We start from the raw sequence: 14,543 nt of genomic DNA on the forward strand, positions 1-14,543 counted from the left end.
CTCATGCGAGAAATATGAATTAAATCTGCAGCGTTAAGATATAATCGGGTATAAGATATAATACTATGGCATGCAATTTGGAATTAAATGCGTCAAAGAATCTTAAAAGGTAGGGTACTTTATTTAATGGTTTTTCGGAGATCGTGAGTTGCGGTCTTCTGGTGTGAAGTAGGTTTAAAAAAACATTTTCTTTATCGTGCCAACGTTTCGATCTTTATTGAGATCATCTTCTGGGCTTGGGATTTATAAACAATGTTTACATTTTACAAATACATGTAGGATTTGAAATAAATAAATTTATACAATGCTAGAAAATTTTAGATTTAAAAAAATTAATTTATACAGTGCTGGAAAATGAATTTATACAGGGTGAATTGCTACTCGTGCTACAAACTTCTCCAGTAGATTCTTCACCCTAAAATGAACAAAAAAGTTCATATTGTCCATGGTCCGATTCTCAACCATTTCAGAGTAATTTCGCTTTTTATCGATTTTGAAAGATATCACGTCCTGGCGTCGGAAAATCGTGATATCTTTTAATCTAAACATTTCTCTGAAAATCTAATAGCACCGTTGAAATTCCCGTTAATTTTTCAATAAGAAGATGACGGTGGCAAAATGTTTGGGCTAATTTTTTGTGTTTTATTTCAGCCAGAACTACAAAAAGAGTGGAAAATTGTGTAAATCGGAAAGTGTATAAAGTAATCCAGAGTTTCTAATTTTAGTCTCAGAAGGCAGCAAATTTGAGGAAAACTACCTGATTTAATAACGCTTCCAACGCACTCGTCATTTTCTTATTTAGTGGTTGTGAGACCAAGATGTTGATGACAAAAAGAGAAAAAATGGTGGTTCAAGGATTGCTAATGTTTGAGAGTGACTTGCTACTCGTGCTACAAACTTCACCAGTAGATTCTTGACCCTAAAATGAACAAAAAAGTTCATATTGACCATGGTCCGATTCTCAACCATTTCAGAGTAATTTCGCTTTTTATCGATTTTGAAAGATATCACGTCCTGGCGTCGGAAAATCGTGATATCTTTTAATCTAAACATTTCTCTTAAAATCTATAAGCACCGTTGAAATCCCCGTTAATTTTTCAATAAGAAGATGAAGGTGGCAAAACGTTTGGGTCTTTCTTCCTTGACCTTCTAGCTGTTTGTAAACTTCTTAAGCATTACATACTAAATGGGCATTAAATTAAATTAAAAAATTTCAATGGAATTATGATTTTGATTCTCTCTAAAAATTAACGGGGATTTCAACGGTGCTTATAGATTTTAAGAGAAATGTTTAGATTAAAAGATATCACGATTTTCCGACGCCAGGACGTGATATCTTTCAAAATCGATAAAAAGCGAAATTACTCTGAAATGGTTGAGAATCGGACCATGGACAATATGAACTTTTTTGTTCATTTTAGGGTGAAGAATCTACTGGAGAAGTTTGTAGCACGAGTAGCAATTCACCCTGTATAATGATAGAAAATTTTAGATTTAAAAAATAATGAATTTATACGACGCTAGAAAATTTTAGATTAAAAAAATGAATTTATATAATGACAGAAAATTTTTAGATTTAAAAAAAAATTCAAGGGGCGGTTTAGGCGTTGCCACGGCGCTCATCACTGTAAGGTAAAGGTCCCGGGTTCGAACCCGACATACTTACAAATGGGCTTTTTTTTTTTCAAAAACACACACCGGCAGCATGAGGGTGTATATGACCTCTGCTGTTGCGAGCCCTCGTTAAAAAAAATAAAATAAAATAAAACACTATCATTATATAAATTCGTTTTTTTAATCTAAAATTTCCTAGCATTGTATAAATTCATACTTTTTTAAATCTAAAAGTTTCTACTATTATATAATTTCATTTTCTTTTAATCTAAAATTTTCTAGCATTGTATAAATTCATTTTTTTTGTCTAATATTTTCTGTCATTATATAAACTCATTTTTTTAATCTAATATTTTCTGTCATTATATAAATTCATTTTTTTCATCTAAAATTTTCTAGCATTGTATAAATTCATTTTCCTCTCCTCCGAATAATCATTGACTAACGTCACTAAACACCACACACTTATTTTAATAGTGAATTTTTTAGTATCATTTATATTTAATTTATTCTAGCTAAAACCTATTATCTTTTTAAAAAGAAGTTGTATTTGGAGGTAATCTGAAATTTAAGTATAAGGCTTTTCTTCTATTTAAGTTTAATTGTGTTTAAATTTCCGTTAATTTTAATATTGTGTACATAGTTATTCAGACGCAAAGTATATTTTATATTGCATAAATTCACTTTTCAACATCCTAAATGTATTTGTTAAATGTAAACATTGTTTGTAAATCCCAGGCCCTGAAGATGATCTCAATAAAAGATCGAAACGTTCACACGATAAAGAAAATGTTTATCTGAAACCTACATAACACCCGACCGCATCTCACGATATCGATTAACGGTCACTAATCTCTACACATTGTGTACATACGTATATTTAATAAAATCTTTTCTTTAATTAGTTATTCCCCTTTTCTTAATATTTTCCTATTTCCCATATCCCATACATTTTCTTTTATATTGGGTTGTCCGGAAAATAATGCAGGATTTTGGTATTAAACAAAAAAAAAGAAACTAGTTACTTTAAAGCAATGTTCTTTAATCAAAATNAATCCTGTAAACGTAAACAGAATATTTTATATAGATTTTTTTTAATGAAAACTTAAAATCCTGCATTATTTTCCGGACAACCCAATAAAATTAAGAAATTTCCTTTTACAACCTTTTTTACTTAATAAGGAGCAGAAAATCAACTATAGCCCTCAGGCGTAGCAATATTACATATTTTTAACATACCACTGTAAACCCCAAACGTAACAGCCAGGCCATTCGTCAAAAATTACTGTATACCTTTACGTTCAATAGGACATTTTTGAAAACGTGCTATGAGGTTTGATTTTTCCCCGCTTTAAATTTGACAAGGACAAAAGGGGAAGTTTGAACCGTTTTCCCCTTTGGGAATATTCCTCTTGGAAAATTCCCGTCATTCATGCCGTAAATACAAGGGATATTCCCCGTTGTTCTCGCGTGAAATCCGTCGAGACAGGATGCCGGTGTCGTTTTTTAATCAGTCTCCGCCCACTCCTTTATGAAGAGGGAAGAAAGGAAAATTTAAACCCTGTGTTCCCGTACAGGCCGAACAAGTGCAGTTCTTCGACAATGGCACTACTGAGAAGATGGCAATAAAATTCTTCATACAATCCCCAGCAACTAGGGAGAGTTAAATGAGCCGTCACTCTTTTATTCCTGCTTCCATTCTACAATACTTACCCAGACCTCATTGGAGAAGGAAATAAATTTCACAGCTCTAAGGGAAACATGCCATCGGAAATGGATCGAAAAGATATACTGTCAATTAATAATGGTTGACTTGCGATCATTTTAAAAGTTTCTCACTGTTTCATCTTTTATAAGTTTCATTTTATAACATCCAACAATCCAGTGCGTGTGCTATTTTAGGTGGAATTACACTCTTTCCATTCAAAACAACAAAATTGCACAACATTTCATTGTGAATTTCACAACATATGTTTTTCAATATTTGTTCTAATGTAGATGTAGTAGTGTTATGACTTATAGTGGTCATTGTATATATGTAGTAGTGTAGTTCCGTTTTAAAAACGGCATTCAAAATTCAAACCAAACAAGAATTAAAAATTGTCAAATTCAGCTTTAAAGAATGAGGAGAATATTTTCAAGAAGTATATCAAGTGCTGCCTCTTGGGGTAGGAAAAAGAAGAAAAACGTAAGTTCAACAAGTACGCACGGCTAATTTTCCTGATTATGATGGTTTTGACGGTTTAAGATCATCAGACGAAGATGCCCTCTCAACAGGTTTAGAGCCATCGTTCGCAAAATCATGTGCGACATTTTCTGGATATCCGACACAACCGACTGGGAATTAGGTACGAACGCCGAACTCAATGTATACATATTGACGCATAGGAAGAAACGCCTGTTGAGTCTAGAGGTGAATAATTTTATCTATATACGCTTTTTACTTTCGAAAATAAAATATGGCATTTTTAAGGCTCAAACATTGAAATAATAAATAGTTATAAATCTTTAGGTATAACACAATCCTCTTCTTACTCGCATCACTTTTGAAGAGAGGACTTGCACCGCTAAACAAAGTGTAAATATCATATGGTCCCTCTCTTGAGCAAATAATCTTATAAAAAATACTAAGCTAAAACGTTTGAAATCAGTTGTCTGGTATTAATATATTATGGAGTACAGGCCTGTCAACCTGTACCATTTCTTACTAGCCAAATCCGAGTCAATGTTACGCTCACATTAATTATCCTCAAGGTGATTAACATGTAACATGCCCAAAACTATGTATCCTAGAATAGTGATAGCGTACAAAAATGTAGCGTTACTTACGGGCATGTTAACTTCATTTTATTGAATATATCAAGCAAGTACTGGTTTTGATACAGTACGTGATGCCGTAAGATGGATGCCTAAGTAAATTTTGACTACATTTTGGTTTTTCCAAACAGTAAATATCAAGTAAGTGGTAGAACGGCTTTATTTAATGAAAGCTGAATTGTGATGGTTAACGGCAGAGCCTTAAAATTTGAAGCAGGTTGAAGAGAATCTATGTAGAGAATATATTACCTATTATTATAAGTATTATACTTTTACGAGTATTGCGGTTTTGCTTAATAAATTCATTAGATTTCGTGGTCCGATTGAACAAATAACATCTTTCAATTAGTTAATCTTTATGTAAAGTCTTGGTTGAAATAAAAAATTTTTGTCACGAGCGGGATTCGAACCCACGACCTTCGTCTAAATACGCCGCTGCTCTACCACTTGAGCTATCGCGACTTCGATCCACTCGGACACCGACTTCCCATCTCAACCCATGGGTCGTGGGTTCGAAGCCCGCTCGTTACAGTGACTTTTTTACCTCAACCAATATCTTACATAAAGATTAACTAATTGTTTTGCTTAATTTTTTATCCTCGATACTTTACTTTCGATACTACATACTTCTTTGTTGTTCCTCTTTTGATAGTTTTGACGTTTCGATGTCGTTCTTTCTATTATCTTGAAGTATCGATGCTATTGTTTCAACACATTTGAAGTGTTGACGCCATTTATTTTATAGTTTCTAAATATTCTAAATTTTAGAAATATTTATATGTTTGTTTTACACAAAATAATATTGAGGATAGTGTTGATACATTACTTTCGATTTTGAATTTCTACCTGTCTGTACTACTTAACTAAAAAAATGTTTGGTGACCCAAAAAGATTTTTTATGTTTTGGTAAAATAAATTTAATGTAATTTATATTTCAAATGTAAAAATAAACAATTTAGATATTATTTAAAAGTTTATGTAATTATTTTAGTATCAAAAAGCATTGTTAGTCTAGTAGCTAAAATACCACATAGGCAGCGTGAAGGCGTACTAGGTAGAACAAGTGAGTTGATAAAAACATCGAATTGGTCGGGTTTTTTCAGTAATTTATTCTGAAGTATTTATTGTAGTTAGTTGATAGTTAAATATTGCGTCTGTTACTTGCTATTTATTTATTAGTTTGTGTCTTCAAATTGTTAGTTTTGTCAAAATGTAATTTGTTATTTGGTAGGTCTGCAGTTTTATTTGTTCATTGTTGTTTGTCTTTATTTATCCTTTGTTGTTGTTGTGGTATTGCTCTCGTTATTTGTTATTTATACATTGCTTTATGATTCTGAATTTCTAGTCATGTTAAAAAATGGAATTTGATATTTCAGAGGTCCGTACTCTTGCTGAATGTTCCAAAACAAAGCAAAAAAAATGGTCGGGTTTAACCAAGGGAACTTTGCCATTAAAATGTACAAAATAAATTTCTTTAAAGTCTTATTTCCAGCCATTTAGACCAACACAACCAAGAAGAACGTCAAGTGCGGTGGCTTCGGTGGCCCCAACGGTTAAGGCGTTGACACGGTGATTCATTGAATTCAAACCCAACCGACAAAAGTGTTTATCAAAAACACCGGCATCCAGGGTGTCGATATGACCCCCCCCCCGTTGCAGCCCCTGTTGGTCAGAATGTGCAGTTTTATATATTATTTTTGATTTTATGGGCACTAATGGCTTTCTATTTTTATTTAGATCCGATGTTTTTACAGTCATTCGATTAAGAGATATTGTATTGTATTTATAAGTAAATCTGTTAATTATTGTAATGCAGTCCCGTTTGTAATTTATTTTCATAACAAAATGACCATAAAACCTTTGCCTCTTTATGGCAGTATGTCAGGCGGTGCGAATGGTTTGAAAACAATTCCAGTTAATTGCATGCTAATTTGGGGACATTGCATTATACTGCATTAATGACAAAAATGGGATGGTACCGGTCAATTATTGCCGAGAGGCTTTTCTTTAATTCGGCTTTATTTATTCAATTAAAGCATGTAGTAATGTATGATTTTGTTCCATTAGGATAAAATCTGTCTCCGAAAGCCGACACCGGAAAGAACGGCGAATGAGATCAACACTATAATGAAGAAACTAAGATTATTCAAAGCGTTCAAAATTTACCCAGAGGTAATAAACTTAAAAATATACGAAAAGGAAAAAGAGACTATCGAGTCTACGTTTTATTTTCCAGGATGTTAGGCGGGAAATTTTGTTCCATGCCGGTTTTGAATGTTGGAATAAAGACAGGGTCCTCGTACGGCAGGGGCATACCCCTGGCTATGCTTATTTCATAGTATCGGGCACGGCCCTCTTCGAATACACGCACCCCGACCCGATTTTTGCCAACGAAACGAAACACCATATCGACAAACTCGGGGAGGGCGACGGCTTCGGAGAGATGGCGATTCTTTACAACGAACCCCACTCGGGCACTGTCACAGTGAGCTGTAAGAATTGAAAGCCGGTTAGGTAAATGGATAAAATATATTTAAAATAACTCGCTTGGTTACAGCGGACTGGATCGAAGTGATTCTGCTGCAGAAAGACCGTTTTATCTCTCTTTTGCAGGAAACGGTCAAGAAGCACTGGGATGCAATCAGGTGGGCTTTCATGAAGTTCCCATATTTTGAAAACTTTCCAGAACCGGCTTTAAGACACCTCTGCTCTCATGCGTCACTCGTTACCTATCCACCAGGAGAAATAATACCAGGTATTTGGTTAATAATTTTTGACAATAAAGTATAGTTTTAATTTGCTACTGGTCAAAAACACAAAAACATTCTAGACGTAACCGAAATCGCAAAAATACCGTCCCACTTGTCAAACAACAGTTTCCAAAATCATGCTTGGCTCTGTTAAACATTTCAAACTCAAAGCCATTTTGAAAGTCAAACATATGATTTTTTATTAACACTTTTCAAGGAGACAACATACGTCATGGATGGCATGTAGCTCAACAAAGAAATGCTTCATATTGGAGAAAGCAGAAAAATAAAATTTATGTAGTCCCAACTACATCAATGTTTTCTAACCTGTCTGTAATAATAATAATAATAATAATAATAATAGTTTATTAAATTTGTAAGCAATATTATAACATAAATGAACTCAATAAAAAAAACGATACGGCATGGATTCTCCGTCTGCCGGTCTAACCCGTCTTTATAGTCGAAAACTTATGGTCAGAAATTCTTTTAGTACGTACCGATTACTGGTTTATATAAGCTCAGCTCTGTTCAAAGATGTACTTCATACAACGTGTACAGAGTTGAGCCACGTCACGCTTCTCACTATTTCAGCTTTTGTAATTTACAATAAACGACCGGCAGGCCTCGGTAATCGCCCAGCCCGGTGTCGGCCGTCCGGGGTTAGATCGAGCAGCAACCGAGATGCTCCAGGGGTGATATCAACAGCTATGTCATTTCAAACCCCACATCAATCAGTTTCCAGATCCAATCCCACTCTCAATCACTATTAAATACAGTGATCCGATTGACCAAACAATTTTTTTCAATTAATTAAACTTTATGTAAGGATTTGGTTGAGATAAAAAAGTCAGTGTCACGAGCGGGATTCGAACCCACGTCCTTCGGCTAAATACGACGCTGCTCTACCACTTGCGCTATCGTGACTTCGATCCACACGGACACCAACTTCACATCTCAACCTATCTTTTTGCATTTTCTCTCCATTTGCCATTTTTCAAATTCGTGTAATCTCTTCGATTCTCGGCGACAAATGGAATGGCCACGGACAGCTTTAGTAAAGATATACTTCAGTTTGCTTATTAAATCCATTAGATTTATTGGTCCGATCGACCAATTAACTTTGTTCAATTAATTAATCTTTATGTAAGGTATTGGTTGAGTTAAAATCACGATAGCTCAAGTGGTATAGCAGCGGCGAATTTAGCTGAAGGTCGTGGGTTCGAATCTCGTTCGTGATACTGCATCTTTTATCTCAACCAATACCTTACATAAAGATTAATTAATTAATTAAAAACTGTCTTTTTTATTTATGTGCTATTCACTCATATTGCGGAGTACTTTATATTCCTCCATCTCCCTTAAAACCTATTATATTGGATTCACTAATTCCGTGGTCCGTTTGACCAATTAATATATTACAATTAATTAAAGTTTTTAGTTGAGCTAAAAAAGTCAATGGCACGAGCGGGATTCGAACCCACGATCTTCGTGCTTGATACGCCGCTGCTCTACCACTTGACCTATCGTGACCTCGATCCACTCGGACACCAACTTCCCATCTTAGCCCCGCCTTTTGAATTTCTTTTAATTTTTGAAAAATGGCAAAAAGGAGGGAAAATTCAAAAGGTGCGGTTGAGATGGGAAGTTAGAGTCCGAGTGGATCGAGGTCACGATAGCTCAAGTGGTAAAGCAGCGGCGTATCAAGCCGAAGATCGTGGGTTCGAATCCCTCTCGTGCCATTGGCTCTTTTATCTTAACTAAAAACGTTAATTAATTGTAATATATTAATTGGTCAAGCGGACCACGAAATTAGTGAATCCAATATAATAGGTAGGTTAATTGTAAACTATTATATTGGGTTGGCAAGAAAATGACTTTTTTAGTATATATTATTATTATTGTTATACTACTTATTATTGTCATCATCCAGCTCACCGACGCTGCCACTTGCTTTTAAGCATGGCTTTTATTGCTTTTGTAGCATTAAAGGGTCGGATCGCGGTTGTTAAATCCAGAGGTTGGGATGCCGTTACATATAGCATGAAAAGTGAAAAACTACTTCTATTTTGATCATTGATCAACATGGTGTTCCTACTCTTGCTGTATATGCACTCGTTGCTCGACCAAATTACTGATCCGAAAGCTGTTTTAAAATCAGATCTAATATTCCAAGTTTTAATATTGGGTGATAAGATCTTCTTAAAGAAAAGATAAGATGGTGGTTTATTCCCCCATCATTATGGCCTGTTTATTAAAAATCCAAATTAAAACGATTACAGAGTAACGTAATATAAAGTTGTTATATATATTATATGTTATGCTAACATATAATTATATGTTTATATAGATATATGTTTATGTTATGTTATTTTTATGTTACTCTGTAATTGTGTTAATTTGTTTTGTTTTTTTTAATAAACAGGATGTGATGATGGTGGCATAAACCACCGAAACTTCGGCACCGCCATAAAAAGTTATTTTTGATCCGTATGACCTCTAAAGATGATCTTTCATCCAAACTTAATTTGCTGCAGGTCGATAAACGTCTAAAAAAAGGTTTATTGATGAACGAAAATGTTGTTTTTTTTTTTCGACCACCTACTTACATATAATACATGTTTAACGTGATTGTACAGGACCGAATCATATGTTTTTTTGTTGCCAGTGAAAGATGAGTTCGGGTCGAATATGGTGACTATGGTGGTCGATGGGATGTGCAACGTTCTCCAGACTATTTTCATCGCCGAAGATAAGTCAAAACCTATGTACAAGAGATTCAGCTTATACAAGGAAAGAATTCCAGAGAACTGGGGCCAACTGCCGGACAACGTTAGACCGATCATAATGCAGATATGTACCCTGAGAAGGAAGTGCATTTTCGGCTTGGGTATCGCCGGTACCTCTCGAATCTGTTTTTTTGAATATTCAACTCCTAATACTTTGCAGGAGAGCAAATGTCAAAGAACATGATTCTGTCGGAAAGTGAAGTCCTAGCGCTTATCATACCGCGGAACCTCCTCTTAAGGTACAACATAACCAACATATGGGGCAGGATAATCGACACGCTCAATTTGACCTATCCAAAAACGGATGAAATATTTCATTCTTTTATAGAGAACAGGCGCTGGAGCATTTATAAGACGAAACTGAGAAAAGACATTAATAAGTAAGTTATTATCGAAACTTATCACCTCGATGAACTAACACGAACATTTCAGATGCACTAAAACGATGAGCATGTGCATTCACGATGCTCCTTTGTCGACGAGGGCGAGAATGCTCCGTCTGCGAGGACAACTGTACGACAAAGTTGTCAGCATGCCTTATTATAAGTTTGGAGAAATCGATATCGACAATACCATGGAAATTATTACATTGAAGAAGTAAGTTTTAAAATTCATTATCTTGTTCTACGTACACAAAAGTAGTATAATAGTACACAAAAGTTTGTACGCACTTAAGTAGTATAATTTAGATGTTCTTTTATAAATAATAATAATTTGGATACAAAGCCTAAATAATAATGAAGTAAACGTCAAGCAAATATATTTTTTAGAATTAGATTGCAAGAATCACACATAATATATAGCTTTACAAGCAGTTTATTCAGCAAATATACAGTTTTACAAGCATCCTATATAATAAAGTTCTTCAAAACTAATATATAAGAACCGCCCTACACTCCAAAAAATAAACATTACCATGCACTAGAGTCTGCCTGTAGTAAAAGTAATTTTTCATATAAATTGAATTGCCTTTCTTGTACTGCCACTTATTTAAACCGAGCACTTATTAAAAGCTGAATTTCTGGCCACAAATCGATCACCAGACGACGAGGGTGTCAATGCGCTGTCGGACCTGTCCACAATACGGGCCAAGCTTTAACTGGGATAATGTAAAAGCTGTGGATTGTGGCAGATATATTGGTTGAATTTTAATCAGAATAAACGGTATACTTACATAGAATATGACAGCTCTTGTAACTGTTGAAAATATATAAAAAGTTACAATGTTATTAATTTTATTATAAACGATTATTTGGAGGTCGTGAGATGCGGTGTGACGTAGGTTTTCGAAAAACATTTTCTTTATCGTGCCAACGTTTCGATCTTTATTGAGATCATCTTCAGACTCAAAGTGTTTGTTTTCCGTGTAGATATGTCATTCTTGTCTGTCGTGTTGAGAGTGGTAACTAAACACCACACATTTATTATAAACACTGACAAGCAACAAATTCCTCCACTTGTAATATAACTTAATTTGTTTATATTTTTATATATTAATCAAAGTTTCACGTTTTTTAATGTTTAATAATTGTGTCTTCATCCAAAGAAGTGAAGAAAATGTAAATTGCTTAGGAAAATGAAAATAACGGACAGATAAAATTTGTTTTAATTTGATATTTAATTAACATTCAATATCGCGTATTTCTTTCTCTTGTTTCAATTAAATCTCCAGGACACCTCGGCATACATTGTACCAGTCTGGAAATGTCTCTGTGCTGGAGGTTAGCCTATTCCTCACGAAGAGTCCTTTCAAGATCTTGGAGCGTATCAGGAAGTGATGGATGTGCTCTTATTCGTCTTTTGAGGTTATCCCATAAATATTCGATGGGCTGTTAAAGGTACGTTGGTACTATGCGAGCGACATGAGGACGGGAATTATCGTGCATCAGAAAAGGATTGTCGATGATTTCAATGAGGATAGGCGACGCATGATATTCCAAAATGTCATCCACATAGCGAGTAGCCGTCAAGGGCCCTCCTCGAACAACCAACTCTGTGCGACTCTCCACTGAAATTCCTGTCCAATTCACACCATCAGCTGATCTGCGTTGATAAGGTTACTCTGGGAAAAATTACGGGTTTCACCTTCTCCACACTCTTTCAAGCCCATCTGGAGATAGTAGAGCAAATCTACACTCATCTATAAAAAGTACAGCAGATCAATCGTTCAAAGACGAATGGCTGTGCTCTCGAGCAAATGCGAGCCGTGCAACCCTATGTGTTCTGGTCAGTCCCAGTCCTGTTACGGGGCGAAAAGCCATCAGTCCATACTGATTTAATCTTCATCGACCAGTGCGTTTAGAAATTTGGACACATCGAACTTCCTGGAGCTGATGAATCGCTTAAACAACAGTAAGGTGCCGGTTTCGCAAAATTATCAAAGTCAAAAACACGGTCATCCTGTGGTTCCGATACCCTAGGGCGTCCAGAACCGGGCCTTCTAAGGTAGGACCCAGTTTCTCGAAAATGTCTAACGGCGTCTCGCAGAGTTTCGCAAGGGACTCCGATGGCAATAGCCACTTACCTGATGGAACGTCCGTCATCAACTGCCACGCCTCGCGCAACATCATCAGAACTAAGTAGCATTTTTAAGTTTAAAAATTGAAATTAAGAAAACAAAGATGAAAAAGCAGTTTATTGCTGCATAATTCAAATGAGAAATTCATTTTAAAATCCGTAAAAAGTAAACATTGAAAAATCCTTTATCCTTTTGAACAACTATTATTGGTACAAACAATGAGACAAATTAAGTGCAGAATTTTATTTTACCTAGAAAATGAAAAAAATCAATTGGGTAGAATTTTTTACTGTCAGTGTATTTCAATTTAATGATTAATTGTTTATTATTTGGTTTGTAAGTTTTACTTATTAAGTATTGTAACTATAATTATTTTTAAGATAGTTTTGGTGTAGATTTAAATATATGTATTTGATGGCAGTACCATGGTAAATTTAGACTAAATGGGTTGATGCCTGTACTGTGTGGTATAACCAAATAGAGTTTATCTTTCTGATATTCAATAGAATAATTGGGTAATGGTTGATATCTTTCACTGTAAATTTAGTAATGTCATTTTATTACATACTCTTGAAAATATTCTCTTGTACGCATGCCACCCTCGCCGGTTTTAGACCCATCTGTGAAGACGAGGCAAAATCGGTAAATATCCATCTAAGTTCCTAGAACTTACCTTGGTTAAGAAAGGTATGGTGGTGTAGACGACTTGGTTAACAGGGCTAGATCGTCCCAGATTGGAGGTCCAGCTCGAGTACCGTTCCCAGTTTCATCCCTTCCCTCCCGAAGGTTTCTTCGAGGAGTATTCCAAGGGGTCGAATCCGGATTTGAAGTCGCTCGTATATTCTGCTCTACTGTCATCTGAGGATCGTACGTAAGCGGATGTTTCGGTTTGTCCAGGATCCCAGCTGCATAGCTGACGGTAGGCTGCACTCCCAGCTCTCAGCACCCTATTAACCAATGGGTTGATTCTAAATGTGTAGGAGGCCACTTGAAGGCGATGGTTCCACAGCCTATCCAGCTTCTGCGGGCGCGTTTTTCGGGCTGAAGTATAGGCCATGCAATCCTAAAATAGGTTGAGACCCCGCTCTCGCACAGTCACGTTTTTGCCTCAGAGAAAATGCACTTCAATTTATATTGTTGACTGTATCATGATAAATTTAGGCTAAATGAGGAGATTTATTTGTTGTATTGGATGTATTGACCATATTCTCTTAAATTATAACTCAAATTGTTCTAGGAAATCGACCGATAGAGCTCCGCTCTCTGGGCACGAGACTGACAAACAACGGTTCGAAGAGGAATATCTGCGGTTGAAGCATTTGTACCGAGAAACCCAGCACAAACTAAAAGTCTTCAAAGGCGTTCGAGAAGTAGGCTGAAACGTCTAAAATCAAGAAATTGGCTGAATTTAAAAAACAGGAAAGCGGGAATTATTTTCTCCGATATCGCTGTTCATCATTCCGCGTTAATGTTGTCAAATGAATTCGGACTTTTTTATTTTGTAAATTATTGCACATAGACGAATTGAAATTACATTAGCAAAAATAGTTTTGTCGTTCATTACTCTACTGTTAGTTTAAGCGGCATTATTAAGCCTTAGTAAATATTAGCGTGGCGACCTTAGTTTATAATCTGGTCAATAAATCCACCGTTGTTAATTAAAATGTAATGTATATAATGTGAAAAATTTAGTGACCGACAAGCAGCTGAGTTCATCGCCGGCCCTCTACATATTTGAAGTTATTTTCCTGGTCTTTCACGCGTATGTTTCAGTCTGCATGCACTTGACCATCTCAATCTGTTACTGATTTTCTGCTTTTATAAGAAAAATAAGTAGATATCCTAAAATGAAACTTCTCATTTGTACCTCAGGTTGTCCAAAACAGAATGGACAATAGATATTCAATACATATATAATCTATTACGCCCTATACAACAAAAGTCTGGTGATATTCACTCCCTTAGAATACTCGATATACCTCGAGGCGGAATTAAACCCAATCCTTTCTTGCTAATAACTTACTTGTACTCTCCAGACGTCACGCACTAAAAATT

The 14,543-nt window shown here is 35.4% G+C and overlaps 1 protein-coding gene across 2 annotated transcripts; it reads left to right on the forward strand.

The window, feature by feature from the left end:
• Positions 1 to 3,579: 3,579 nt before the first annotated feature.
• On the forward strand, positions 3,580 to 14,035 carry LOC106665772. 2 transcript variants are annotated; one of them, XR_001340342.2, is made up of 10 exons: positions 3,580 to 3,802; positions 3,863 to 4,027; positions 6,499 to 6,603; positions 6,668 to 6,923; positions 6,989 to 7,186; positions 9,850 to 10,071; positions 10,131 to 10,209; positions 10,299 to 10,350; positions 10,403 to 10,567; positions 13,726 to 14,035. XR_001340342.2 is itself a non-coding variant. In XM_014392475.1 (9 exons), exons 1-9 carry the CDS (start codon positions 3,737 to 3,739, stop codon positions 13,865 to 13,867), a joined length of 1,539 nt encoding a protein of 512 aa, XP_014247961.1. In that variant the 5' UTR covers positions 3,581 to 3,736; the 3' UTR covers positions 13,868 to 14,035. The 2 variants fall into 2 exon arrangements, 1 of the variants encoding a protein (XP_014247961.1); XM_014392475.1 differs by having other exon boundaries at positions 3,581 to 3,802; positions 10,131 to 10,350.
• The last annotated feature ends 508 nt before the right edge of the window (positions 14,036 to 14,543 follow it).

The sequence above is a fragment of the Cimex lectularius genome, unplaced genomic scaffold (genome assembly GCF_000648675.2).
Source record: "Cimex lectularius strain Harlan isolate CLEC.00 unplaced genomic scaffold, Clec_2.1 scaffold471, whole genome shotgun sequence".
Lineage (NCBI taxonomy): Eukaryota > Metazoa > Arthropoda > Insecta > Hemiptera > Cimicidae > Cimex > Cimex lectularius.

What these genes read in the sequence shown, in the direction of transcription:
- LOC106665772 (XM_014392475.1), top strand. Translation starts at nt 3,737, where the DNA reads ATGAGGAGAATATTTTCAAGAAGTATATCAAGTGCTGCCTCTTGGGGT. An exon ending in CGTTCAAAATTTACCCAGAG is followed by an intron (nt 6,604 to 6,667) that starts GTAATAAACTTA and finishes TTTATTTTCCAG; the next exon opens with GATGTTAGGCGGGAAATTTT. An exon ending in CTGAGAAAAGACATTAATAA is followed by an intron (nt 10,351 to 10,402) that starts GTAAGTTATTAT and finishes CGAACATTTCAG; the next exon opens with ATGCACTAAAACGATGAGCA.